At 55.4% G+C, this 26,425-nt stretch overlaps 7 protein-coding genes across 7 annotated transcripts; 4 read left to right on the forward strand and 3 right to left on the reverse strand.

Annotated features, from left to right (window-relative positions):
- Positions 1-993: 993 nt before the first annotated feature.
- On the reverse strand, positions 994-3,424 carry BZA05DRAFT_477939 (amino acid permease/ SLC12A domain-containing protein; the record flags this gene model as incomplete). The annotated part of the gene is made up of 4 exons (XM_051488336.1): positions 994-2,344; positions 2,409-2,560; positions 2,612-3,116; positions 3,197-3,424. The coding sequence occupies 4 exons, from the start codon at positions 3,422-3,424 to the stop codon at positions 1,457-1,459; spliced, it is 1,773 nt and encodes a 590-aa protein (XP_051334550.1). The 3' UTR covers positions 994-1,456.
- Positions 3,425-5,162: 1,738 nt separating this feature from the next.
- BZA05DRAFT_243107 (uncharacterized protein) lies at positions 5,163-8,716 on the forward strand. Its single transcript, XM_051479932.1, has 4 exons — positions 5,163-5,434; positions 5,539-6,338; positions 6,394-7,497; positions 7,548-8,716. Exons 1-4 carry the CDS (start codon positions 5,347-5,349, stop codon positions 8,385-8,387), a joined length of 2,832 nt encoding a protein of 943 aa, XP_051334551.1. The 5' UTR covers positions 5,163-5,346; the 3' UTR covers positions 8,388-8,716.
- A 1,449-nt stretch (positions 8,717-10,165) lies between these two features.
- On the forward strand, positions 10,166-11,529 carry BZA05DRAFT_423016 (uncharacterized protein; the record flags this gene model as incomplete). Its single annotated transcript, XM_051485854.1, has 6 exons — positions 10,166-10,201; positions 10,304-10,306; positions 10,354-10,570; positions 11,048-11,173; positions 11,238-11,287; positions 11,326-11,529. 6 exons carry the CDS (start codon positions 10,166-10,168, stop codon positions 11,527-11,529), a joined length of 636 nt encoding a protein of 211 aa, XP_051334552.1.
- A 3,320-nt stretch (positions 11,530-14,849) lies between these two features.
- BZA05DRAFT_413798 (uncharacterized protein) lies at positions 14,850-18,471 on the forward strand. Its single transcript, XM_051485215.1, has 7 exons — positions 14,850-15,173; positions 15,230-15,581; positions 15,636-16,266; positions 16,324-16,465; positions 16,520-16,579; positions 16,648-16,694; positions 16,757-18,471. The coding sequence occupies exons 1-7, from the start codon at positions 15,008-15,010 to the stop codon at positions 18,341-18,343; spliced, it is 2,985 nt and encodes a 994-aa protein (XP_051334553.1). The 5' UTR covers positions 14,850-15,007; the 3' UTR covers positions 18,344-18,471.
- A 525-nt stretch (positions 18,472-18,996) lies between these two features.
- On the reverse strand, positions 18,997-20,906 carry BZA05DRAFT_477942 (uncharacterized protein; the record flags this gene model as incomplete). The annotated part of the gene is made up of 3 exons (XM_051488337.1): positions 18,997-19,994; positions 20,053-20,456; positions 20,754-20,906. The coding sequence occupies 3 exons, from the start codon at positions 20,904-20,906 to the stop codon at positions 19,004-19,006; spliced, it is 1,548 nt and encodes a 515-aa protein (XP_051334554.1). The 3' UTR covers positions 18,997-19,003.
- A 1,815-nt stretch (positions 20,907-22,721) lies between these two features.
- Positions 22,722-22,940, forward strand: BZA05DRAFT_321311 (uncharacterized protein; the record flags this gene model as incomplete). Its single annotated transcript, XM_051480446.1, has 1 exon — positions 22,722-22,940. A coding segment is annotated over one exon (219 nt), but the record flags the coding sequence as incomplete, so codon positions are not given.
- A 1,797-nt stretch (positions 22,941-24,737) lies between these two features.
- BZA05DRAFT_439890 (uncharacterized protein) lies at positions 24,738-26,377 on the reverse strand. The gene is made up of 3 exons (XM_051486560.1): positions 25,969-26,377; positions 25,820-25,910; positions 24,738-25,695 (listed from the first exon to the last, which is right to left on the reverse strand). Exons 1-3 carry the CDS (start codon positions 25,990-25,992, stop codon positions 24,992-24,994), a joined length of 819 nt encoding a protein of 272 aa, XP_051334556.1. The 5' UTR covers positions 25,993-26,377; the 3' UTR covers positions 24,738-24,991.
- Positions 26,378-26,425: the final 48 nt, after the last annotated feature.

Consider the following 26,425-nt stretch of genomic DNA (forward strand, 5'->3'; position numbering starts at 1 on the left):
GATGTTATCACATGGTATGGACGGTCGTCCACTGTCGTCGAACGAGGACCGACCCGTCCGTCCCAGGCTCAGACCGTCCGGGAAAATCGTTTTAGCTATCCGTCCTGTCCGGACGATGGAGAACACTACATCAGACCCGAGCCGTGTGCTGTGATTGCTGCTACACACAGTGCTCTCCTTGCGACTGTCTACATACATTATATGCAGATTCCTCCGTCGTCCCTAAGGTTCTTTCGATTCCCGCCGCTTCAACGACTTCTTCGGCGGAGTGCTGCGCATCACTCATGAGCGACATGGCATTCCGCGCGTGAGCATGAAAAGGTCACATACATACCGAAGCGATGATCCACGCCGCAGTCGAGGAACGTTCAATCGGCTTGCTAGAAATCTCGCGATCGTTACTACTAGGTGTACACTGGACGACTGATTTCCCATGGTGGCGTGTGGACGGATGTGTCGAAAGTGCGTTCGGGGGATGGAGGCGTACACAATCGCAGGATACAACAACGGTAACGGCAACGGCAACGGCATCACAGTTCACCAAGCCGGTATACCATCTCCCATGACCCGTGAGAGACCGAAACCAAGTCCGTTTTGCGTCAGGGGTTATGTGAGTACTTATCGGATGTAGAACTACAACCCAATCCTCCAACCCTCAGCGCGCCCGCCCAAGCTCCAAGTTCCAACAGCGCAGTCCTGCTCGCATGATATGTTTACATAACTACCTGCACGCGATGACTGGGGCCCGGTTAAGTACCGAGATGCGAGATGGCTCCGCCACCGCAGCTCCGCTGCAACGTGCCGCTACTCCCGCCGCTACTCCCGCCACTATATACCCCCGCGGCCGCTCACCCCGGTCGGGAATAAAGGATTTGCACCTTGTGCCTGCAGACGCCGTGCTGCTAACTAACTACTCACCGGCGGTCAGCCTACGGGTACTTGCTACTATCGATAGATAAGTAGATAAGTAGGTACGTAGGTACCGGTAATGATGTCGGGACTCCGAACTCGGAGCCGGGACTCGGGACTCCGGACTCGGGAGTTGGAGATCGGGACTCCGGACTCGGGAATCGGGACTCGGCAGTTGGGAGTGCTGCTGGGTAGGTACCTGCAGCTTGGTATCTTACTATCCTGATATCGTGATATCGGCACTGTCTACATGTGTTCGATATTGAGCATCATCGTTGTCTTCCGGCGATGGCTGTGACTGATTGACTGACTGGCCGGTGTTGCCGGAGTTGGTTCGGCCATGGGCGCCCGGGCAGCCCACTGTTCGGGTCTGCGGCGCGTTCCGATCACGATGATGGATTATCTCCATTCGCACTATGAGATTCTCTTCATTCGTATGATCGTATCATGGTTTGCGGCCCAAATCCCCAAAAATTCCCGCCACAAAACCAATTGAACCCAAAACCCAAACCCCCAAAACACCCCGTCCCCCGATAACCCCTACTGCCTACCCAAAAACCCAACTCGCAAACTCCCACGCCCAGCCCCTCCTCCTCCTAACCCTAGTCCTATCAAACGCCTCGCGATGAATACTATAGCTCATCTCCGCGGCACCCACCATCGGCGTCCTCACGACCAGCAGCTTCGTAACCGCATAGATGAGCACAAAGACAAACACCGCGAGATACGCCGCCAAAAAATCCGCCTGCTTGAACGGCCTGAAAATGAACACATCAAAGCCATTAAACAGGATTAGCAGCGCGCACCCCACAGCGCCGATATACGCGGCGGCGGGCTGGCCAGGGGAGGCGTATGGATAATCGCCGCTCGCGCGATCGTACGGCGCGGTCCCAGTCTGCAATCCGTGATAGAACCGGATAAACGCTAGACACTGGCACAGCCAGACGATGAGGCAGGCGACAGTTTCGATCTGGGAGAAGACGCCGAGGAGCTCCTGCGCGTTGCCACCGCCGCACTGGAGGTAGGCGAGGGGCGCGAAGATGCAGCTCGCGAAGATGGCGGCGAGCGGGACGCCATTTTTGGTTGTATGGCGGAACACGGAGAGCACCGGGTGCGTGTCGTGGTCGAGCTTGACGGCCATGCCGTAGAGCGTCCGGCTCGCGACGAAGAGGGACGTGTTCGCTGTGCTCATATTCGCGAAGATGAGGGCTGCGCTCACGAAGCCGGGGAGGAAGGTGATCCCCGCGTTCTTGATTGCGATTACGAAGGGCGAGAGGTCGCCGGTCGCGTTGCGTGGGTCGAAGAGGTTGGAGAGACCGCCGTCCGTGTACGGCACCGCGAGGGAGACGGAGAAGATCGCGGCGAGGTACAGGCTGAAGGTCAGCCAGAAGATGCGTTTGGTGGCGCGGGGGAGGTCGTCGCGCGGGTATTTTGCCTGGAGACAAGGTGTCAGTTGCTTTCGTCCACGGTGAAGAGAGCGTAATGGCTTGGGTACATACCTCGCTGGCGGTGACTGCGACAATCTCGATACCGATGTATCCGAAGGCGGCCAGAGTCATACCCTTCCAGATAGACAGGAACCGGCCAAGGTCACCATCGAGGTTTTCTTTACCGCCAAAGTTCGGCGAAAAGCGGTACTTAGCCTTCCAATCTGATAATCATTAGCGCCTCCCGTTGACATGTACCAGGAGTCGGAACTCACAATCGACGCCATGAACCTTCCCCTTCGGCCCAGCGCCGCGATTGATAAACAACATCAAGATGATCAACCCAACCAGTAGCACCACCTTCAAAAACCCGATGACATACTCGACCTCACCGAACACACGGATGCCAAAAACATTAATAATAATAACAACCGCCAGAACTCCAGTAATAATCCAGCCCTGGCTCACATCTGGATTAAACCCGGTCGCTAGAATAGCGGTACTCGTGACCAGCGTCGTCACTCCCATCGAATAGCAGAACCAGTACGCAATCCCGACAGTCCATCCGAGCGCGCCGTCCACGAACCGTGTGGGAAAATTCATCAGCGCGCCAGACTCGGGAATGAGCGAGACCATCTCGCCGAGCGACGAGACGACGCAGTGCAGGATAAACCCGGTGAACAGGTATGACAGCAGCGCGCCCGCGGACCCGCACAGCCGCAGGATCTGTCCGCTGCCGATCAGAATGCCCATGCCGATCGTGCCGGAGAGCGATATCATCTGCACCGGAATATTCAGTATCCAATCGCCGGGCACACGGACACGGAGCGAACCCGCCTAGCACAGAGTACAATACATACCAGAATATGTCTCCTAACAAGCAGCGGCCGCAAATCGTAATGCGTCCCGAGGCCCTTCCGTGCGCCGGGCGGCACGCGCGGGCGCGGGCGCGGGCGCGGCTCCATCTCGACGTCGTCGCTCTTGCCTTCGCCCTCGCTGTAGGCCGAGCCGCGCCGGTCCGCGTGCGGCGACAGCTCCGGGACGAGCGCGGACGTCCAGGGCGGGTGCGTGGGGATGTGCGGGTTCATGGGAGTGGGAGGGTGAGTGTGGGTGTGAGTGTTAGGGTTGCTCATGGGTTCATGGCTCATGGCTCATCGGGGTGAGGTGTGTTCGCAGCTGTGGGGGAGGTGGGTGCGAAGTTGTGGGGTTTTCTGGGGCAAATGGGAGGGACAGCGACAGGAGCGAGAACGGGCGGTAGATATGTATGGATGGATGGTGTGGATGGGGTGTCGCAGAACATGGCCAGTGGTAGGATGGCAGCACTGCGTGACCTGAACCCATGCGTACCTACTAAGGTAACGACTCGACAGTGACACAGCCCCCCAGCCCCCGCTGCTGGCTACCCCAGTCGTGCGCGTCTTTGACATGCGCGCTCCGGCATGCGCAGGCAGCACGTTAGTTCCCGCAGCGGCGACAGCTTCCTACGTGGGGCGGCTGAAGGCGGTGAAGATACCGGCGACTCGGCACTGGGCTGTGGGCAGTGGGCGAAGGTGTTATTTTCAAGGAGACTGTGAGTGTGCATATTATTGATTTTTGTTGATGGCGGTGGGCGTACTGGTTATTGATAGAACACACGGATCGAGGAACGAGTCTTGCGCTCCAGCCGTCGTACTCATTCGCAGTGTGGGCTGCCATATCGGCGTCACTCTGATCGACGCACTGCAGGGACTGAGTCCATGGGTGAGGAGGGCCCCGGCACGTGACCGGGAAAGGCGCACTGATCATTGATGGGGCGCACTAGCGGATTCGCATTCGTATCCTCGGTGTCTATTGGGACTACTACTCAATAGAACCAATTGCATCCACCCTCCATCTCTATTCTGCCTGCTGTACCGCACCACCCTTTGATGCTGTTCCTGAATCTGGATGTCAGCATTCCCGCCTGTTGCAGCGGGCTTCACCTGCTTCTAGAGACTGGCAAGTTCGTTGGAATGGTGCGCTTAATCCAGGTGCCGTGCAATCTCTCTCGGCCGCGCAGACGTTCACTAGTTATCAAGGGGAATCCCGACTCCCGACTCCCGAGCCCTGCTTGACGAGACGAGACGAGCGGGCACACGGACCACTGTTCATGCGCCGCAGCCGAGAGCTGGCGCCGCGCAACTCGGAACCAGCCTGTGCGTGGCACCGGCGGAAGGAGGCTGGCGATGGTGGTATTGCGCTAGCTTCATTGCGGATAGCGCGGGTGGTGCAAAGGGGCCGCCCCTGCCAATCGTCTCCTCTCTGTCTCGGGGACTCGTCATTATTCTTCAGAGCTTCGATCCTACTCACAAACATAGGACCGCACGTGTGCCGGCTGCGAGTGGTGGGCCAAAACACCAACTGTACCACGGACTTCGAAGCTCTACCGTATCCTGGGGTCTATGTATTCCAGTTTCATGACCGAGTCCACTCCCGATCTGACACCCCTGCCATCAGGCAGCGAATCAGCCGGCAGTCTGCAAACGATGTCTGGCCCATCCGTAGGCAAAGTATAGCACTCCACCTGTACTCGGCTGCGAGTGCTGCGCCACGGCCATCTGCCTATCTACCACGGCCCTGGCAACGGACGGCCCTTCTCCCGCCCGCAACGGCCACTGCTGCATCGACGGCCGGAACAGGTGGCTCTACAAACACTCGGTGTCTGCCTTGCTTAATACACCCCGCGTCTCCTCCTCTTAGGAGCCTGGAGGCCCGCTTCCCCTACACACCCTACACGCACCATCGTTCTGCCCATCCCATCCCATCCCGTCCTGACGTCGTCCGTCCGTGCGGTCGGTACCGGTCTAACTAAATTACACTACTGAGCCGCTGCCTCGCCGTGCCTGCCCGTCGACAATATCTCCGCCCGTACCGTACCATAACTATCGTCGAAACCGCCGGGCCATCCCAGAACAGCGTTATATAACTGAATAAATAATCCGCCCGTCGCGTTACTGACGGATCGCAAAGTCTCCCGTCGACCGGTATCCATATGCAGTCCGCATATGACAGCGATCCGGCGGGGAGCGCCCTGACGAAGAAGCGGCGCAGAGTCGACAGCAACACCAGCAACCTGAGCGGTACGTACCCTCCCCCGCAACAACCAACTGCAGCCATATCTCCGTACCTGCAGATCTCCGTCAGCCGCGATCACCTATAGCTAATACCTGTCTCCCCCGCGCAGGCACCTCCGCGACCGCGCAGCCATGCATCCCCACCCTCCCGCTCACCACCGACCAAGCGGAGCTCTGGCGGTCCTCGCTGCGACAAGCCAACACGTACTCCTCGTCGGTCGACGAGCTGTGGCCGGCTTTATGGCTACACCCAGACATCAACGCGGTGGTCGGGCGCATGACCAAAAAGATCGAGGGCGGGGACTACACGTACCGGCGAGCGTGGCAGCTGATGCAGATCGGGGATCTACAGATCGTGTACGTTCTGTCCGGACTACCGCAGGCGCTCCGCGACCAGGGCAAAGCGCACAGCAGCCTACTGATCGCGTCAGTGGCGCTGCGGTGCGCGCTCGCCCTCTCCGCGCCGCAGGTCAAACACCAGATTCCCCCCGACTGCTTCATGGAGCGCGAGATCCAGCTGCGCGCGCTCGGATCGATGCTGAGTCTGCTGCAGCTGCTGAAGGCACAGGCGCCAGCGCGGAATCCGGTCCTCACCGCCGCCACGGAAAAGCTACTGTGGGAGAACCTGCGTGTCCTCCAGGAGGACCTGAGTAAGAGCTTGGGAGGCGCCGCGGATAAGGGCGACTGCGAGTTCATGGCGAGGTACGCACAGAATTTGCTCGCCGATCTGCCCGGAGATGATAATGTCGCCACCAAGTGGGCGAGCAGCATCATGAATATCTTTTTTGCGGCGGGAATGGCGTATCAGTACAATGGGCCCGAGGCGATAAAACTGCTGCGATTGGCCGTGGAGCCGCTGAGCCATAGGGGCACTAGCTGGCACAGGGAGTTTGATCGATTTCATCATGTGGTGAGCACTCATGGTTCCGGTTTCTAGTATGAACCGATCGCTAACGACAATACAGACAATGGTGATAATCTCGTGGTCATTATATCACAACGCGGGGTCGAGCCCGGCGTTCCGCCTCGCGTGCAGCGACATGATCGGGCTGCTGCGCAACAAGCTTCGCGACGGGATCAACAATCTGAACGCGCAAGGCAGCACCAAGCGGAAGATCTCCGCGCTGTTCCCTAGCACGGAGGCCACCGACTCCTCCGTGCACATGACCTACGGACTGCTGTACCTTCTCGGACGGCTAGTGGAGCGGTACATGGCTGGCGGCGGGTCGAGCCGCGAAAAGCAGATCGCGCAGCTGACGGATGTCCTGGTCTGGGCGTGCCAGAAGTCAAAGTTCGGCGAGATCAAGTTCAAGGCCTACGAGATCCTGTTCGCGATACTGGCGCCGGTGCCGTCGGCAAATACCGCCGGGACGCTGTTGCAGCATCAGCGCATGACCGAGGTCGAGGGCGACTCCCGCATGGAGCGTGAGCGAAGACACGAGGAGTGGGCGACCCATGTCGAGTGCATCCTGGAGCGGAAGAGGCTCATCGATAATTCCCTCGCGAAGCTTGATCTCGAGCAGATCAAGCGTGCGAAGGATGATTACGAGCAGCAGGTGGCACGCACGCCGATGACGCCGCCGACGAAAAGTCACGATATGATCAGGGAGTACTCGCACGATTCGATGCAGAGCGCGGGCACGGGACCGGGCATGGCTACTGGAGGTGCGGGTGTGTTGCGGCAGGATTATCGATTGGATTTTACGCTCCCCGCGTTCCAGTCCCCGAATCTACTTCCGCCGCTGAGTCCGGCTACTTCGTATGCCGAGAGCGACGAGTATGTGTGGCAGCAGAGCCCACCACCGTTTCCGCTCGAAAGAATGACCAGGACCGAACCGGCAGAGATCAAACTGAAGGGGATACCCGTGTGTACGCAAATCTCCAATACCGGGCACAGCGTTGCATTTCTGTCGCGAGATCATCTTGACGTCTACGGGATAACACTCGAGGAGAATCCCACACTGTCCCTGTCATTGACGCAGAAACTCGAACAAAAGCTGCCCAAGAAGTCCGACTTCGTAGCCACCGCTGTCAACGACCAATTCGTCGTGGCCATCTCGCGCAACCAGGTGCGTGTAACACCCCCCTCCACACTATCTCACTCGCTGACATTCTCCAGCTGCAAATCTACGACCACTCCACTCCATCGCAGCCCTCAGGCACGATCGACTTCGACTACCAGCCGGAGCCCGTGCTCCGACTAACCTCCGTAGCGCTCACCTCCACAACACCTCCCACCATTGCGCTCGGCCTCATCCTGCACGACAAGCGCACGCGCATCCACCTGTACGAAGCCATCCCCTCACCTGGCCACCTGCCCCTCCACCACCTGCGCACACTCTCCTTCGGCACCTCAGTGCCCCAACCTCACGGCGCTGCAGGCTCCCTCAGCTTCTCCACCTGTTCCACCCACCTGCTGTGCACGTCCACCCTGCGCGGCGACCTTCTAACCTGGCCGCTGCACTACGCCTCCGCCACGCCCAGCCACCGCACCGTAATCCCCATCAACGACGGCCTGGGCCACGGCATAGCGGGGATCACCTCCGCCGCGCTGTTCCCGAGCACACGGTACATCATTGCCACCACCGGCGCGTCCTCGCAGCCCGCTGTTCTGGCAGCACGCAGCTCGGCGGGAGCGGGAGCAAGGAGGCCGGCTCTGCTGGATATTATGCAGCCGCAGGCGGCGATGAGGGCCTGTGCTGTTGCGCGGCAAGAGAATGCAATAGCGCTGATGACCGAGAGGGGCGCGGTGTGGGTGGCCAAGTTGTCGGGCGCCGGGGCACAGGTGGGACACGCGGTGGCGCTGCCGGTGTTGGTGCTCGAGAGGGGGGGGGCGGGGGCGGGGGATGTGTCGTTTGGCATAAGCGAGGGAGGAAGGCAGGTTCTGCTTGTGGCGAGGGTCGATAGGCCGCTGTTTAAGAGTCGGTGGAGGGGGGATGTGGTGGGGGTTGTGTTTTGACTTCTTGATTTTGGCGCGGGGTTGCAAGGGGGGTTTGATGCGAGGTGGGGTTGCGTGCATGGTGTATGTGAGGTCTTGTCTTTTGGTAGAATATAGTAATATCATAGTGGGGGGTGGGGCGGGGGAGCGGGAAAGGGCGTACGGATTGCTTTGTCCTTTTTTGCGTTGTGTTCGGTTTTTGGATTTGGATTTGGACTTGGGGACTTGGAGTTGAATGGAATACATAGGTACTTACGCATACCTTGTACATCAAGCGGGGGCAAAGGCGAACAAAATTATGTGTTGGTGAGAGGAGCTAGATGAAGAGGTTATTGTTCAACTTCGAGGAGCCATCTTATGGCTCTCCACCGCAGCCGACAACCCTCGTTGTCCCTCGATCCAGCTAGTAGTCGGGCTATCCCGGTTACCCACTCTACCGTATCTTTTTTTTGGAACGACGGATGTGAGGAGGAAGGCTCCGACTGACTTCGAGGAGGAGGAAGGGGAAAGCAAGCATCGGAAGCAGAACCAGAGTGCCCAGCAGGATAGTATGTCTGCGGCCTGTGCTGCTGTGTGGGGAGGTGAGGAGCGACTATATGTGATCATCTGTTCTTGTGACTTCCTACCTGTGTGTTTTGTCTGGTAGACCGTAGGCAGCGGCGCCACATCGTATCGGCCGGCAGGAGGGTCTCATCTCCGGCCCACCGGAGTGAGCAGGAAAGAAGTGTGATGGCTCTCCTAGCTCCATAATCTAGATACGGAACAGCGAAATCAATTAAAGATTTCACTCTCTCTCCCCAACGCAAACTTCTGCCACGCCTATCTCCAGTGCGTCACGTGAAGCAGAGCGAGTGATATACCATGCGTACATACGTCGTCCACCTCGGAACCACTCGCATCAGGAGTACCCGAGTATCGATCAGAAGCGGTACGAAATCGGTGTAGAAAGGATGCACGTGGCGACCGTCGGGCGATGGCGTGGATGGGTGTCGGAGCACTGCGCGCGGCCGAATAATCGACCTGCTTCTGGCTTCGCGGTTTGAAGCCCGGATACCTCCGGTGTATGTTCCACTATTCGCAGTACTAGCAGTACCAGTGGCTTCAGGGATACTTCTGGACTAAAACAGCGGCTCACTACGGCCGGTTCACTCGAAGTCCGACTTTCTGAAAAACATTATATTTTTGAATAGCCAGCTATTCCTTACACTCCTTTCTCACACTCCTTCCCAACACAACTCCATAACATCCTCACCTACCACTACCTAAAGGATCGATACAAACCGGCACACGATGCCCACGCCACTCTCGAGGATTGTAACATCCACTTCCGGGCCGCCGCCCGGAAGGTTATCAACCGACACGTTCGGTATGGAATCCCCAACCCACCAGCCGGTGGTTTTTGGGAGCACCGCATGACCCGGCGTTTGGCTTGGGCCATGTGGTGTCAGGTCTGCTCGGTGTGGACCCGAAGGCAACGGATTTCCGATGGACTTTCGTTGCCCGCGAGGGCAACGCCGGCTATCCGCTCGACTGTCGTTGCCCCCCGGGGCATCCTCGCGTCAAGCACCAAGACCGACCCGGCGCCATTTCCAAGACCCCAGCCGATCTGGGGATTCATACTGTGGTTGTCAAAGCGGGTTTCGTTCGGTCATTTCCGGATTTAGTTCTGGTCTGCAATCACACACTCAATTTGGCGGCGGGTCGGCTTTTCCACTTATTGCGGATGAAGAGATGAGGAGATGGATGGCTCGCGAGCCACCCCCACAAGGGGCCAAGCCTCCACAGCACCTCTAACCAACATGCTGAGCTTTGACCGCCCGTACCTGAAGGGTGTGGTGGGAGGTGGATATCCGACGATGGCACTGTTTTCGAAGTTCATTTTGCTGCGGTTTGTTGCCGCAGAGGCAGAGCAGAATATCTGCTCGGCGTGTTCCTAGGAAGTAAGTTCCATTATGAAAACTGGAAAATAGCATGCTGACTTTTTCAGGTAACTATTTGGGGCTGTTTCATTGTCTGGGCCAGATGGATTAATCCTCCCGAAACCATTCCCGGGATGCCCACGTCCCCAGGGCTCGCGGCCCCTGAGAGCGGCTGCTTTGCCACCTTGGTGGCCGATCCGGCACCCACTTGTCGGGTCAGCGCTGCGTACTCGTTCACTGTCGGGTCGGCGCTGTTCTCTATTGAAGCGTTTGTTCAGATCTTGGGTATGAAGGGATGATTATGGGAAGTCGGGTTGTGTTTCTTTCATGGGGTCTCTATTTCTGTTTTCAGTTTGATGCGTTGGATTCTGTTTTCTGTGTTTTGGAACGCGCTCTGCGGGGGAGCGTTGCGGCCCGTAGGGCCTTTGTTGTCGGAGCAGCGTGTTTGATCGAATGACGGTTCGTGCACGGTTCACGGGGAAGGTTTTAGTTCGTCTAGGACGACTATAAGTACAACTAGAACTTCAGCTAGAACAATAACCACTACTTCTTCTTCTTCTTCTTACCATCTTCTGGTCGTATCGCCCACTCAAACCTTCGCGTGCGCACCTCACCTTCAGATCGTGCATCAACATCTATCCCCCTACTGAGTAGGACTGTGGTGATTATAAGGATATTTCTAGCCGGCATGGCTTTTGTCTTTGGGTACATAATTCTATCCAGTGCAAATCTATTTAAAGCCTCCGCCTGATGGTCCTCCAGGCTCCAATCCGAAGCTTACGACCCCGACCACCACGACCACCACGACAACCGCGACCACCACGAACAACGGCCACGCCGCCGTGTTTTTCCGGCGAGCAGAAAATATGCTCGGCGTGTTCCCAGGAAGTAAGTTCCATAAGCCCCGGATACCAAAAACTGGAAAACGGCACGCTAATAGGAGGAAACGCAGAGGCTCGAGAAATTAATGTGGTGGTGGTGGTGGTGGCTGCGGCGGCTGCGGTGAGGTTACCGCCGCCAAGGGCCGCTCCAAGAAACAGCCCAAGGCCATCAAGTACTGGATGGTTCTCACTCCCGCTGGCGGGAGGAGAATCATGCATGTCGCCTCGAGTGCGGAGGTGCCTGAGGACACGATTTCGGTCAAGATCGTGGTCCCGGCCTCCCACCGGTTCTTGGACTGGCCTGCGGTGGCGAGATTGAAGGGGAAGGGAGAGGGGAAGGGGGAGGAACAGGAGCAAGAATAAAAGTTTTTTTTCCAAGTGAAACTTCTCGTGAACCATCCGTAGTCTGCCGATGTTGTCATCTAGAATCAAATCTGAGTCCGCCTTCGTTATGTAGAACAGAGTGGCTCTGCGAGGGCTCTTGTGCCAATGCCTCTCCCGGCCGGCAAGCGGGTCGAGAGACGGAGAATTGACATGGAGAGAGGGGAGTTAGAGAATGACCTCAACATTTCGAGGACCTACGGCTCCCGTCAGGCGCCGGGATTTTTGTCCCTATGACTGGACTGCTCTAGTCCGGCAAATCCTGGCCCCTGGGGCCTGACGGGACCGCGTCGCCGGCCTCAATAGTCTTCCGTCCGACTAGACTATTCTCAGGCCTGAACCGAAGGACCATTAGCATGTATTTTCGAACACATGTCGACGGGCTTACTCAATATAATCTCTGCTGGAAGCCTGAGCCGTACATAGGTGTCATGATGGTAAAGAACCAGGGAACTCACAGTGTTTGCAAAAGCAAGAAAGATTCATACTGTAAAAACGCACAATGATATTTGGAAGCGCCGAAGCGCGCAAAGAAGCGACCAACAAACCAAGAAACCGGGCAGGCTTTCCAGACGACTGATCCATTCCGTCCGGAAGATGAAATGCCCGGATACCCGGCAGGTACCTATAGGTACCTGATAGCACTAGCGTGCTATGCTGACTACCAGTTCGCGGAGGACTCTAGTACATAGCGCGGTAGCTACCAACAGAATTTTCAGCCTTGAGCAGAATTTTCAGCATCGTCAAACAATCGAGCTCAGGAGATAGACACTGGTAGAAGTAGGAACGGGGTGGTGTGAAAGTTCTATACCGTGAGGGACACTGCGAAATGGAGCCGCATAGCCACACATCCGCACACCTGCACCACTGTGTGGCGCCACGCCGCTTGCATTGTCCTAGTATTGCAGTCAATTTCGGGCCCTGTAGGGTATTCGTCCTCATTTCTCCAGCCCGGAAGACTGTAGTCCTTGGTCTCCTCTGCCCGACTAATTCCGTCCCGGGCCGGGCAACCTTAAAGACGGACGGGACGGACGGTTGGCAGCCCTGACGAGAACTGGACTAACATTTACCTCTATTCATTGATTCACTCATTCTCTCTTTCCTTCTTTCATTCTTTCTGGCTTTCTTTGTGTCTTTATTTCTGCCGGGTTAGGTAGATGGTTGAATAAGGAGGGTTGACTCGCGGGGCGGGCAGGACGAAGAGCAATAGCCTTGAATCAGTATCGATCTCGCAGCCAGCGGGTGAAAAAGGATATATATGTAATCTGCCGTGCTCTACTGCGGCCGAAAGCAATGATGATTGCACAAAATACCAATAGGGAAAGCAGTGTCACATGTCACGTACCGAGTGACATCTAGTGTTTCACTCTTGCTGCCAAAATTAAATATCATCACCACCCCCACTAGGTGGCTTGGAAATCCCAACTGATGTGTGCCCTACTGCCAATCGCCCCTTACCAACCCTTCCTATTGGCTCGCGTGTCATACATCCTCAACATCTAAACGATTCCACTACTACCCAGCCTCGGTCTTCAACAATCTCAACTCTCATTGCTCCTCCCACTATCATCGTTCTACGGCTCCACCGGCTACACTTACAGATTTATATTAGCTAGACAAGCGGACAAGACGTGTCTGTTATCGTGCCCGGAAGATTTTGTCTAGCGGATCTGAGCAGACGAACGAGTGAGATAAAGATGGAGATGTGATTGCTAGATACCGAACAAAAGAGAGCGCACAACAGAGAGAGTATTTAAGGAGATACATAGTAGCAAAAAACCAAGTCCCACGATATCCGTCTGTCCCATCTTATCAGTCTGTCCCACGACATCCTTCCGTCCCATCCTATCCGTCCGTCCCACGACATCCGTCCGTCCCCACTCGGTCTATTGATACCCGAGGACATTAAACCAGATCATCGACAGAAGAGACGGCATCGAAGGATGAAAAAGGGTTCGATGTCACCAACCTGAAGGCTGATGGCTTTGTGATTTAGATACCGTACGGCCGCTGCACCGGGTAACAGTAGTAAACACATTACTCCTAAGAACCTCTGCTGTGTGGGGAGTGCGGTACCGGTGGTGGTAGTATGCCATATCACTGTTACTAGTATTTTCTGCGAATCTGCAGTTCGGACAGCCTGCTGGTGGCGGCGGTGTAGTCGAGGGGTTTAAAACCAATACCAGTTATCTAATATATTCTACACTACCGCTCTCTAGTTAGTAGATATCTCAGTTCACCGGACAATCCATTCGTGCGGAGTTAAGTCGTTCTTCCGCGCGTCCTATCAGCGTCCCCTGACCTCTACTTTGGAGTCTACAGAGTTTTGCCGCACGTTTCGGCGTTCGGCGAGTGATCTCAGATGATGCACATGATCAACCCGACGTGTTAATGTTTTTCCGCTGCCTGCTTCATCGCCGTTCTACCTTCGACATCTTCACGTCTTGCTATTTTATCATACCCGAAGGGTCCTAATGGCCGAACCTGTTGCGGGTGTCCCACAATTATTCGGCACAAGTGAGATAGTACTGATGATAACTAGGTAGTAGCCTTGTTCGAGGTCGCCTCTCCTGCCGTATTACACGTCCGCCCCCCACAAACATGGTTCCCCGCACGGAATGCTGGTGGCAGCCACGATGATGTGTTATTTTGGCGCCACGCACTAGTAGAATCATACACACCAGATCCCAGGAACGTAACGATCGACTCATTACTTATGCTTATTTCGCAATGGCGCCGCGCCGTCTGTATACACATACTACGATTAGACGGTCCATATTACTCGGCGCACACAACGGCTGATCATCCGCCGGGAGAATTCGATTTCTCTCGCCTCCCCCGAGGTTCCATGCCCTCGGGTTATCGGCAAGCTTTAGCCTATTTGAATTGATCCGAGATTATCAAGCAGGTAACCGGGCCATAAATCTCGCCTTATGGGGCACGGTTGGATGTGCTGTGAACTGCGTCTAGCCGAGAGGATCTTGAAGCTTTCTCCGGAAATGACTGGTATGGCAGGCAGGCATAGAATGAGCTCGCGTCGTATCGCTCGCATGCCAGTGCAGCTCTTCGCTTCGTGGTCTCTCATAGCATATGACAGCTTCATTAGCTTCACAGACTTTCTTAGGTACATACCGACTTGCTTAGATTCCGTACGGAAAACGCCATATATAGTGCGGGATCTTCGGGAGGGTTTCCCGGGTTCCCTGCAAGCCGTTTTTATTACCCCGGTTAATATCCCTGTTGATCACCTTTTTGCCGTACACTAACCCGGTCTGCCCTGACACTTCCAACGTTCCCCACCTCGATCACTGTGAAGTCCCGCTGGTGCGCTCCCGCATTGCCGGGATAATTTCCCCAGATTACGCCGACAGTGTTCCCAGGGCGCATTGACCTGATAAATATGTCCACCGCTGCTGCTACTCAATCCCTCCAGAGTTGGCTTCAGTGATATTCACTCCAAATGAAGCTCCCTCACCTCCAGCCGCTGCTCGCTGCAGCCGGACTATTCGTCACCCTCTCCTCCGCCCTCGGCCAGAAGTCGATAATATCAGCCAACAAACAAGCTGGAGTGCTCACGCTCGTCGAGAACAGTCGCCCAGTCGCCCGCATCCATGTCTCCAGCACCGGTGGGTTATTCCCGTGCCCGTCTCCTGAGGGAACCCGCGCATCTAAAACCTCACAGACTATCCTGCCGTTATCCGAGCGGCCCACGACCTCGCGGCTGACTTCGGCCGCGTGACGGGCCACAACATGACATTAACACTCACCAACTCCACCGGAAAAGCCGCCGCTGCCGCCGCCGGCACTTCCGCGATCATCGTCGGGACCATTGGCGAGTCCGCACTCATCGACTCGCTCGTGGCGAACAAGAAGCTGAATATCTCGGGGATCGTCGGGAAATGGGAGAGCTTTCGGACTACGCTGGTAGACAACCCAATTCCGGGAGTCTCGCGCGCGCTAGTGATTGCCGGTAGTGACAAGCGCGGTACCATCTTCGGCGTCTACGAAGTGTCGGAGCAGATCGGAGTTTCGCCGTGAGTCCCTAGATTTGCGGTCGGATGCTGACCGATGCTTACCAGATCGTGCAGATGGTACTACTGGGCCGACGTGCCGCCGCAGCAACACAAGGCCCTGTACGCATTGAAAACGACATTGCAGCGTGGCGAGCCGTCGGTCAAATACCGCGGCATCTTCCTGAACGACGAGCAGCCGGCGTTGACCGGGTGGGTTAACGACAACTTTCCGCGCGGCGAGTACGGCCCCGGCTACAACCATGAGTTTTACAGCAGGGTGTTCGAGCTGCTGCTACGGCTGCGCGCGAATCTGCTCTGGCCCACCATGTGGGACTCGATGTTTGCCGTCGACGACGCGTTAAACCAGAAGACAGCGGATATGTACGGGATCGTCATGAGTACGTCGCACACCGAGCCGCTGCAGATGTCGACTAAGGAGTGGAATACGCTCGGCAACGGCACTTGGGACTACACCAGCAATTCCGGGGAAATCTATAAGTACTGGCAGAAAGGCGTCGAGCGCGCCAAGGATTATGAGAACATATGGACCATTGGAATGCGCGGGAATGGAGACAATAATCTCGGGGAAGGTGTGGTGACGGAGCTACTGAGTAAGGTTGTCAAGGACCAACGGGAGATATTGGCGAATGTACTGGGAGTAGACGATGTGGCTACCGTGCCGCAAGTCTGGTGTCTCTACAAAGACGTGAGCCTCCTCCACCACCATCTCGTAGAAAATTCCGGCATTGATGGGTGCGATCAGATTCAAGCATACTACGAGGCGGGCATGAGGGTCCCAGACAATGTGACCCTTCTTTGGACAGATGACAACTGGGGTAACGTGAGGAGACTGCCGTCGGCCAACGAAACTCATAACCAGGCGGGGATCTACTACCATTTCGATTGTCAGTTCCTTCCATGTCCGCCACCGCCTTTCTGCATCTAACAAACAGCTCCAGATGTCGGAGACCCCCGGAACTACAAGTGGATCAACACGGTTTCATTGACGAAGACGGCCCGTGAGTATCCATGAACAAACTTCCCGTTCCAACTGTAAAATCCTTCTAATATACTTTCCGCTTTGTAGATGAACTACACTTGACGTATGAAAGGGGTGCGCGCGAAATCTGGGTGGTGAGATCGCTTTTTTACCGTGCCCCCCTTGTCCATAGAGCTAAAGCAAGCGGTTGATGTAGGTAAATGTCGGCGATCTCAAGCCACTTGAAGTTCCCATCGACTACTTTCTCAATCTCGCCTACGACTTCGACCGCTGGGGTGGAGTCGAGGAGGTGGATGCGTACACGGCACTATGGGCGGCACGCGAGTTCGGCACCACGCACGCGGCCGAGATCGCCTCGATAATGTCGCTCTACGGCACCTACGCTGCACGGCGCAAGTACGAGCTGGTAGATTCTACGACGTACAGCCCCATCCATTACCACGAAGCCGAGCTGGTGCTGTCGCAATGGAGAAACCTGTCTGCGCGGGCAAAAGCGGTGCACTCAGCACTCCCGGCCGCATACCGCCCCACCTTCTTCGAACTGGTACTTCATCCCACTAAGGCCGCCTACACGGTCTACGATATCCACGTCACCACCGGCCGCAACAACCTATACGCGTCCCAGCGGCGCACCAGCGCCAATGCGCTCGCCCAGCACGTGATGAAGCAGTTCGACGAAGACGCCGTGCTGACGCGCGAATACAACGGCTTGTTGGGCGGAAAGTGGAACCACATGATGGACCAGCCGCACCTGGGCTACAACTACTGGCAGCAGCCAATGCGCAACACGCTGGCGCCGCTTGCGTGGGTTCAGGCTGGCGTGGCGTCGGTGGCCGGACACATGGGCGTTGCGATCGAGGGCTCGAACGGAACCGTCCCCGGCGACGACCGCTATAACACCGTCGCCTACGGAAACAATACACTGGTTCTACCAGCGCTGGATCCGTTCGCCGCCACACCTTACCGGACAATCGAGATCTTCTCGCGCGGTACCGAGCCCTTCTTTTTCAACGTGACGCCACACAACTCTTGGGTGCATGTGCAGCCGAAAACGGGGTTTGTCGACCCCCAGGACCCGGCCACGGATACCACGGTGCGCGTATCGGTGGATTGGGACGCGGCTCCGGAAGGCTACAACATCGGCTTCCTCGACATCACGTCTTCCGCCTCATACGGCGACTTCGGCGCGCCGTCCGTAAACCTACCGATCAACAAGACCGCCGTGCCGACGGGCTTCACGGGGTTCGTCGAGAGCGACAAGCACGTCTCCATCGAGGCGTCCCATGCATCGCGAAATACCTCCAACGGCGAGGTGCACTACAGCACACTCCCCAATCTCGGCCGCACCGGTGATGCGGTGACCATATTCCCCGTGACCGCCGACACGCAGGACACAGCCTCCGGGCCCCGGCTAGACTATGATCTGCATCTCTTCACCGTGCCCAGCTACGGCGCAAACATAACCGTATATCTCGGCGGCGCGCTCAACAACCAACCGGGCCGGCCGCTGAAATACGCTATCGCCCTCGACGACGAGACGCCACAGGAGGTGCAGTACATCCCGAACCTGAAGACACCTCTCGCGATGCCGGATGGGTGGCTGGAGATGGTGGCCGATGGAAATGTCTGGAAGCATACCACGAGGCACAATATGACCTCGCCGGGGAAGAAGACGCTCAAGCTGTGGGCGCTGGAGCCGAGTGTGGTATTCCAGAAGGTGGTGATGGATTTGGGAGGAGTGAGGCCCAGCTACTTGGGGCCGCCGGAGAGTGTGAGATTGTGAAGCAGGGTGCGTGTGCATTTGGCGCACGTGGGTTGGCCATGACGCTTGGTGAAGTGTCTCGATGATGGCTGCGTGCTTGTTCTATGGCGATCAATAGGCGAATATCTAGTTATCTAGTACATAATAGCAATTACACCAGCATCCCATAGTTCCCACTGCCCAATATTCCGGATTACTCATTTCTCGGCTTCGCATGAAATTCTGAATTTATAGAGTCGTCTGTGCCGCACCTGCCGCTCGAGTGATAGCACGTGGAAGATTGCAGCTCATGTGCAAGAAGTGCAAGCATCTGTGACGTGCTTCGTATCGCACCATTACTATTTGCTGGCCACCATACCGCACCATACAGTATCTCGTTGAAAACTCATGGATACCTAGGCCCAAACTAAGTCGCCACATATGAGCGAAACGCGATCGCCGCTCGAGACTGCAATGAAACTGTGGCTAATGTATTTTGTTTGTTTGATCAGTATTTGCTTGCAACCTAAGTAGATCATACCAATATGTGTACACACTCCGTTTCCCCGCCACTGTCCGACCCGACTTTCATCGAGTGGCCCGATGTGGCTTTGCCTGCCACCGCCTCGGCCTGTCCCCGCAACGAAAGTAGAGCGCACCAAGGAAACAACACTAGGAAAAGACATCTTCCGCTCCCTCTCCCTACTCCCCTCCGCTTGCTACCTCTTCAAAAAGGGATGCCATGAAAAAAGGTGTGGTGAGCAACAGCGGGCTTGAGCCCAGTTCCTCAACTTCGGCACACTCCTCCTCCTCTCGCCTCACTGTAGATATGAGCGATTGCTCATTTTCTCCATCGTCTCTCTGTACGATGTGGTTGCTCGTACCAACGAGTGAGCTCCGTACAGATGTGGCGCCGGGTCTTTTCGCTGTAAAATCTAACGGTGTCTTCAGGTAGTCGTATCTGCACCAAAGCTGATCGCGTGATTCGACGAGGAATCGCGCCCAGTCGTGGAGGTCCTTCGTGTAAAGGCCGTGGTGTCGAATGTCTCGCTCAAACCTGTCGAGGATCGTGTAATCGTCTGGACATGGTGACGAGAGGCATCCTTGGGGCGAATGCAGCGACCGCCGTATGCAGGCTGATCGGGATTCTTTCCAGTGGAAGTCGGTCTGGAGAATGAACTCCACCACATCCAGCTGCTTCCTGTGAACCGCACGATGTAGTGGATTGTCGTGTTGGTAGGCGACAGGCACGTCGGATTCTTCGGCCTCCCGTGCACAGGAGTAATAATAAGCCAGCCTTTCCACGGCCGCTACTCTACGGGGGTTTGTCGGAGCAAGCATTGGAATCAGTCGTTCCGAGGTGGCTTCCGCGGCACAGATACTACCGGTAATGCCGTAAAGCTCCGCGAGCTTCCACAATATCGTCTCCAACATCCACAAACTGTCGTGGCACTCACCGATCGCAGATGGTCGGAGCTTCCGAAAGGCCTCGATATTAGAGAGGAGTTGTTGGTAAATCGATCTGGCTTCCATGTGTAGCTTATTTCTCGAGCATTTTTCAGCTAACGCTATTGCGTAGGAGATTTGCGACAGTTGGTCCTCATTAGGCATAGAATGAGCCCAGATGTGCGACTCCGATCCAGCATTGATCACTTTGGTGGCACTAGCTACGGCGAAGTGTAGTTCTCCGATACTAAATATACCACTCGTCAACTTTCAACTCAATCAGGAGAACAGTATCGAGTCCGTACCATACAAGTGCCGCAACACAATCTCTCAGATGATGGGGGTCTCCATGACTGTTTTCGACTACCGAAAAGAAGTCCGAGACCGCCGTACCATAATTGTTGAAATCGGGGCGACCGGGTGCCGGCGTGGTGGACTGTCTACCGCCGACAGCAATACCATTTCCGACGCTCACTGCCTCGACTGCCGGCGGTAGGATCGTCGAGGCGATCATGCTCGCACGCTCCTCAGATACCGTGATCCAATGTAATTCCTGGCCGTTTCGATGCTTGGTGTTCTCTCCGCCGGCTCGGTTGAGCTTGCGTTTCTTTCTACCGTCCTCGAGCCTGGGTCCCGAGCAAGGAAGACTGCGGATACGACAGTGCTTGCACTCACCGCCAAGCCCCATGTTTCCGTCGGCGAAACGGCACTGCGTCGAAGAGTCAGTATAATGTACTTGGCAGACGGGTTTTGGACTCGGTGTGAAGACACATACTCTGCGGTGACCGCGAGCACACTGCGTACATCTCTTCGTTGTGTTAAGCGTCCATCCATCGGGTGGCTGGTTCGAACACTCGATATTCAAACCGGTGCAACGGTCACACTTCCGTGAGTTCGTGTTGAACTTGCACTGATTGCGATGGACGGTCAGCTTTGGTGGTAGTATGGGGGTGGAGGGGGGGATGGGTGGCCACGGTGGAGCTAGAAGATGCGTATACTTGCCTACCTTCTTGTGATCGTTCTCACACTTCCAACATCTGGGCCGTTTGCCAGGAATAATGGACTGGCCTGGGTCGGCTCTTCCGGTGATGCACATGGGCCAAGCCTCAGCGTATACGTCGGAGGCCGCAAAATATCCGAGTGGAATCGAGTTTGACATGGCAGGTGTCGGGCTGGAGGATAAAAAAATAAGGAGGATGGAATACTGGCTGTTGAGAAGCAATGTGGTTGATGTGTACGAAATCAGATAATTGAAAAGTCAAGGTGGGAAGGAGAAGATATGGGCTTACATCATGACGCGAGAGGCTATTTTTTGTTATGATTCTTTCTACAAGCACCTTGCACGATTGGCGTCAAAGAGGCTCGCGATTCGCGACGACGGAGAGAGATAAGAAAAGTTTTTACCCCTGATTTTCGTGTCTGTAACGTAACCACGAACCATTCCTACTACTATCACCATATCCAAATAATTTCAACCCCGGTATGACTTCCCTCACATACCATGCGTCGTATTGAAAGAAGCAGCTCTTTCAGTTAGATAAATCCGTTGATTTACCTGTGGATCAGTTCAACGGAGTTTGGCCGTTGGTGTGCAGTGTCTACGAGTTTCAAAATAGGAGTGTACAGCGGAACGGAGCAGTATCCAACCATGAGTCGATGATAATCCGATAAACACAGAATCAGCAGCGTCCGTGATAATGATCAGTGTCCGGTTACTGTCGAATTGACGGGTCAACTCATCGCACTGCATCCTACCGTTATTCTCGAAGGCGAAACCAAAAATTACCACAGTTACCATTTTGAAACCAGTTGCACGGCGAAAAAGCCAGCCCATCGCCACAGAAGTCGAGAAGAACTACCTATTCCGCTTCTCATATTATATTTTCGCTTGAAAACCGAAACGAAAATTTTAACCTGATGTCTAGCAACTGTTGGTATACCTACTCTTATATTTTATGGGCTGAAACAGCTGTGTATGAGGAAAACTAAATGGGAGGCCATCGCCAGCAGCGAGTCTCGAACTTGGATGAAGGAGTTTAGGGAACTGTTGCACTGTTGGTAAATTAATTTACGACCGAAGGAAATTTTCGAAAGGCAAAGGCCATGGGAGTTGTAAATAATTTCTTTTAGAATAATTTTACTATGAGACGAGTAATTGCGGCAAACATCTGAACATTATAATTTGTAGGGTTATTTAAAGGTCATTAGTCGGTATGCTAGTCGTGCTAGACGGACGATAGTATTAGGCGGACGAGGGTGTGTACATATGCCGGGGCGACGACTCTTCAACAGGTGACAGTCACACCATCCCTGTAAGTTTAGCGTTGGGCGGCTGATTCGTAGCGACTGCGCCGACCGCTAGAAAATATTTCACGGAACAACTATATACCTCGCGTGAGGAGTCCCCCAGTTATGTAGCCGGGTTGTGATACGTATCCGGCCCGGCTAACAGGTCTACCTTACTAGGGCAGCCCCCTTCCGTATGATACGACGAAAATTCCGTATCGCCCTACTTCACCGAATTAGTTGGTAGGGTTCATAGATGGTGAAGGTTGCTCCTGCTTTTCATTGCTATAACTAAAAATGATTCTATGCTTACCGGAGTTTTAATTCTGTCTTGGCCCTCCTTCTCTTCACCTTCCCCTGTAATGTCACCACCCCCTTTGGGGAAAGGTGGAGCAAAGGGGAAGGGGAAGACACGGAATAAATTTAATTGATTCCGTCCGTTTAGCGGGTGTCCGAGTCATTATCGGGATTTTTGTTTTATATATCTATATGTATAAAATAACAAAATGACCACACAAAACTTCTCGTTGGCCCTCCATTCTGGACCAAGAAAACGAAGAAACATAGAAATAGTACAACACACACGTGATATTAAGTTTTTCCCTTTTTTCTCTCCATCCCCCAGGGGGGAGACAGAAAACATAATTGAGTATCTAGGGTGTGGGAATCTACACAGAAGAGAGGGTAGATTACTTCCACTATCCATGTAAGTAATCTATCAGCTATACTTGATATTATGATAGCCTTTTTTGATCGTTATCCTCTACAAGGTTCTAAAAAGGTAAACTATCAAGATTTTTGCCGTGTAGTTTTTATGTTGAGGGATAGAGCTCACTTGACAAAAGAGGGGTGTGAAGCCATAGCCCAAATTAAATCAGGTATGAACAAACAAAGAGTTTACGAAGTGCCTGAAGATTCGGACACATTAAACGAGAACCACCAATCTCGAACCAAGGCACTCTCATGCTGGAGTCCGGACTGAGGCCCCCAGAAGCCCAGCTCAACAACAGCCATGCGCAGATGAGTGCAACGTCGGCGAGAGGAAACGGATGCACTTAGTGTAGCTTCCAGTTAGGGCAGCATGGGGAGGGAGTGAACTTGGGAGGTTGTCCGAGAGGCCTCCTCTCTCTCTCTCTCTCATCATCACCATTTTGGGAGGCGAAGGCACAGTCACGATGAACGACGAACTCGCGGCCAAAGCCCATGCGATAGGCTGGTTGAAAACCCGTACGGTCCAGATTTCTTGATGGACAAGGGAGGATCTCGGCACGGAAACATATCAAGGTCCACACGGGGCACGTGCACAGCCTACGATGCGCAGTGCGCAACCATTGCCTGAGCAGTGGGCACTGGAAGCGGCCTTCAGGAGGATTGGTGAGGACGTTGAAGCACCCTGCCCCCGGCCAGAAGTAGGCCATGCAGGGCACGGAAAAACCCTTCAACACCCTCCTCCACTTGAGGGAGCCCGAGATCATTTTTGAGATTGGATGAAACAGTGGTGCCGCGGTAGGGCTTGTGGATCATGGTGATCACCACTTTTTTTTTAAAAAAAAACAATTAACAACCACAGGGCAAATGAGTACATACATCGCCTCCTATCGGTTTGCAATCAATCCACCTTCGATCGAAAATGTTTCGTGGCACTGTTGTAATGTTTACTGTTACATAGATGGGGCGTTTGCGGTGCGCCGGTGGCCGCTACATACTCTGCATTCAACGCCCGCATCCTGTGTGTGAGGACGTGATTATCCTACCGACATCAGCACTCCGAACGAAAACATTATAGTACACATCACTCCTTTTCGACGCCACCGAAGCATCGTCGTCGTTTTTGTTCATCGGCACACTTTTGTGCTGAGTCCCCCACCACATCATACCTCGCCCTCCTTGCACAGTGCAAGACAGTGTTATCCATCGTCCGGTCCAGACGGCCAAAATACCGGACGTCCCTAGCCTAGGACAGACGGTTGCAAAAATCCCCCGTCAGGTCCGAGCTTGGGACAGACGGATCGGTCCCAGTCCGACCGACGGTGGAGGACAACCGTCCAAGTCACGTGAATAACTACATTTCTGAGCACCGATTCCAACATCACCGCGTCGGTTTATCCCTTACCGCTCCACAAGCTGTGAAAAGTAGCAGTATTCTAACTAGGATGCCTAAGGTGCGGCGCCCGGCCCTTACCACCGCGCTGCAGGCACCATATCTCACTCGGCCAACCAAGGTCCACGCCCGAAATCGGGGTTTCAGCCAAGGCTTAGCGGACGGCCGTCGTCGGCCGTCCTGCGCCGAATATCTCGTTCGCCCCCTGAAAAAACCTTAGCTATCACGTCCTAGGCTCGTACGGATGGGAGGCACGCCGTCCGTCCTCGTCCGAGGCTCAGGACTGACGGACCGGACGATGGAGAACACTGGTGCGAGGCATCCAATGGTCCTGTGATGTAGTGGTAAGGCACTCCAGGCATGCGTTGAGGACATGGCCATGATATCGCGGTTCAACTCGTTGCGAGTTCCTGGGTTCAAGCGAGGATGGACTCTATACGCAGTCGACGTTTCAGCCGGTGGCGACAAGTTATCCAGGCATTTCATCCGACCCTTCTCGATCCGCTTTGGATAACCATTTCGGGCCAATTCGCCAGTCGGTCGTTGTCCTTGTCGGGATCATTCCCTGCGAATGGCACTTCCCCGACCCAAGATTGGAGAACCGTTTCTTTCCTTGTTACTCTATTACTGTAGATATCCAGCCCCCACATCAACTAAACGTACAATCCTCTTCTCTCCACGGATCACCACTGTATGCGTACACCGATCATGATCATAACCCAACCAAAGCAAAAGCAAAAGCAAAACCCCAACGCCCAACCGCAGACAAAACTCGAGAATATGCAGATGCAGCAGAAAACAAAAAAGCAGAGACAACCACCACCAACGCAAGGAAAAAAACTCCAAGAAGATACCATCTACGCCCCCCAACTCCTCCCGTACCCGTAACGATACCCGTACTGCTCACTCGGCCCGGGCAGCCGCCGCTGCTGCCGCACCTCATACGGATACCTTTCCTCCTGCTCCCTGAGATCGACATTCCAGTACCTGTTCACCTCCCCGCTACCACTACCACTGGTACTCTCACACTCACTAACACTCTCAGCATGATGCCGCTCATCATCCGTCCACTCCGAGCTGCCACTACCACTGCCGCTCCAGTCCTCCTCAAACTCGGTCACGGCACTGTTCCGTACCGCGTTTCCTGCACCCGCACCGGCACCGGCACCTGCACCTGCACTTCCACCTCCACCTCCCCCGCCGTAGCCGTAGCTCCGCCCGCTAGGACTGGGCGACGGCGCCGTCACCCGCACCGCCGGAATGGGGATCGTGGCAGCGTTGATGTCGTCCGGCGAGTAGTAGATCGACACGCGCCGCTGGATCTGGCTCGGTGGCGGCCAGGTGCCGGCTGCATTGAGCGGCGATGCGATCATGGGCGGCGGCGGCGGCGAGGGCGGCGCGGGGGACGGGGTCTTGGAAGCTTGTGTGGAGGAATTCTGGCGGCGGGCGAGGAAGGCGCCGAGCAGGAGGAGGATCGTGAATGCGATGAGAGAGCCAACAGCGATTCCGGCTATTGCGCCGGTGGATAGGGAGGATGCGGCGGCGGCAAATGAGGATGAGGCTGCGGTGGTTGAGGTCGTTGATGATGTGGACTGGGTGGATCCGAAGGTGCTGGTGGTGGTGGTGGAGGTTGAGGTGGTCGAGGCAGATGTGGTCGAGGCGGAAGCGGTTGTGGAAGCTCTTACGGAGCTGCGGGAGGAGACTTTTGAGGTGCTGCTGGCGGCGACCGAGCCCGTCCTCGTCCTCGTACTCAAAGTCGAGACCCTCGTCCTCGTACTAAGATTTGGTACATTCGGCCGTGTCGAACTCTCTGCCGAGTGCTCGACGAACGGACCACCGCCGCCGTCGTGGTCACCATCACCGGCGGCGGCACGGCATTCGTCGCATCGGGCGTAAACGCACCAAACCGTGCCCGATAGTATTCCTCGAACTCAGGGTCCTCGCTCGCATCGCCGGCACAAACGATATCCTTATACCGCCCCAACAATTCCCTCTGGCGACCAACAACGGCCGGATCGCACGTAGCCAAGCATGCCGCCAGTCGACTGGTGTATTCCGAAGCGTCGGCGGTGGTGCTACTGCACCAGCAGGATGACTGCTGAAGTGGACTGCGACCCTCGGTGCAGAACAGGCGGAGCGATGTCTGGCAGGTGTCGCCGCAGATGTCGAATCCGGGACCGTAGCCGACTTCTGCGGCGGCGAGGACGAGGTGTAGCAGGATGAGGAGAACGGCAATGTGAATTCTGTGGCTGTGGCTGTGGCCGCCGCCGCCACCACCACCACCGGGCGAT

This window comes from Tricharina praecox (assembly GCF_024521635.1).
Source record: "Tricharina praecox strain CBS 144465 chromosome Unknown BZA05scaffold_61, whole genome shotgun sequence".
Taxonomy (NCBI): domain Eukaryota; kingdom Fungi; phylum Ascomycota; class Pezizomycetes; order Pezizales; family Pyronemataceae; genus Tricharina; species Tricharina praecox.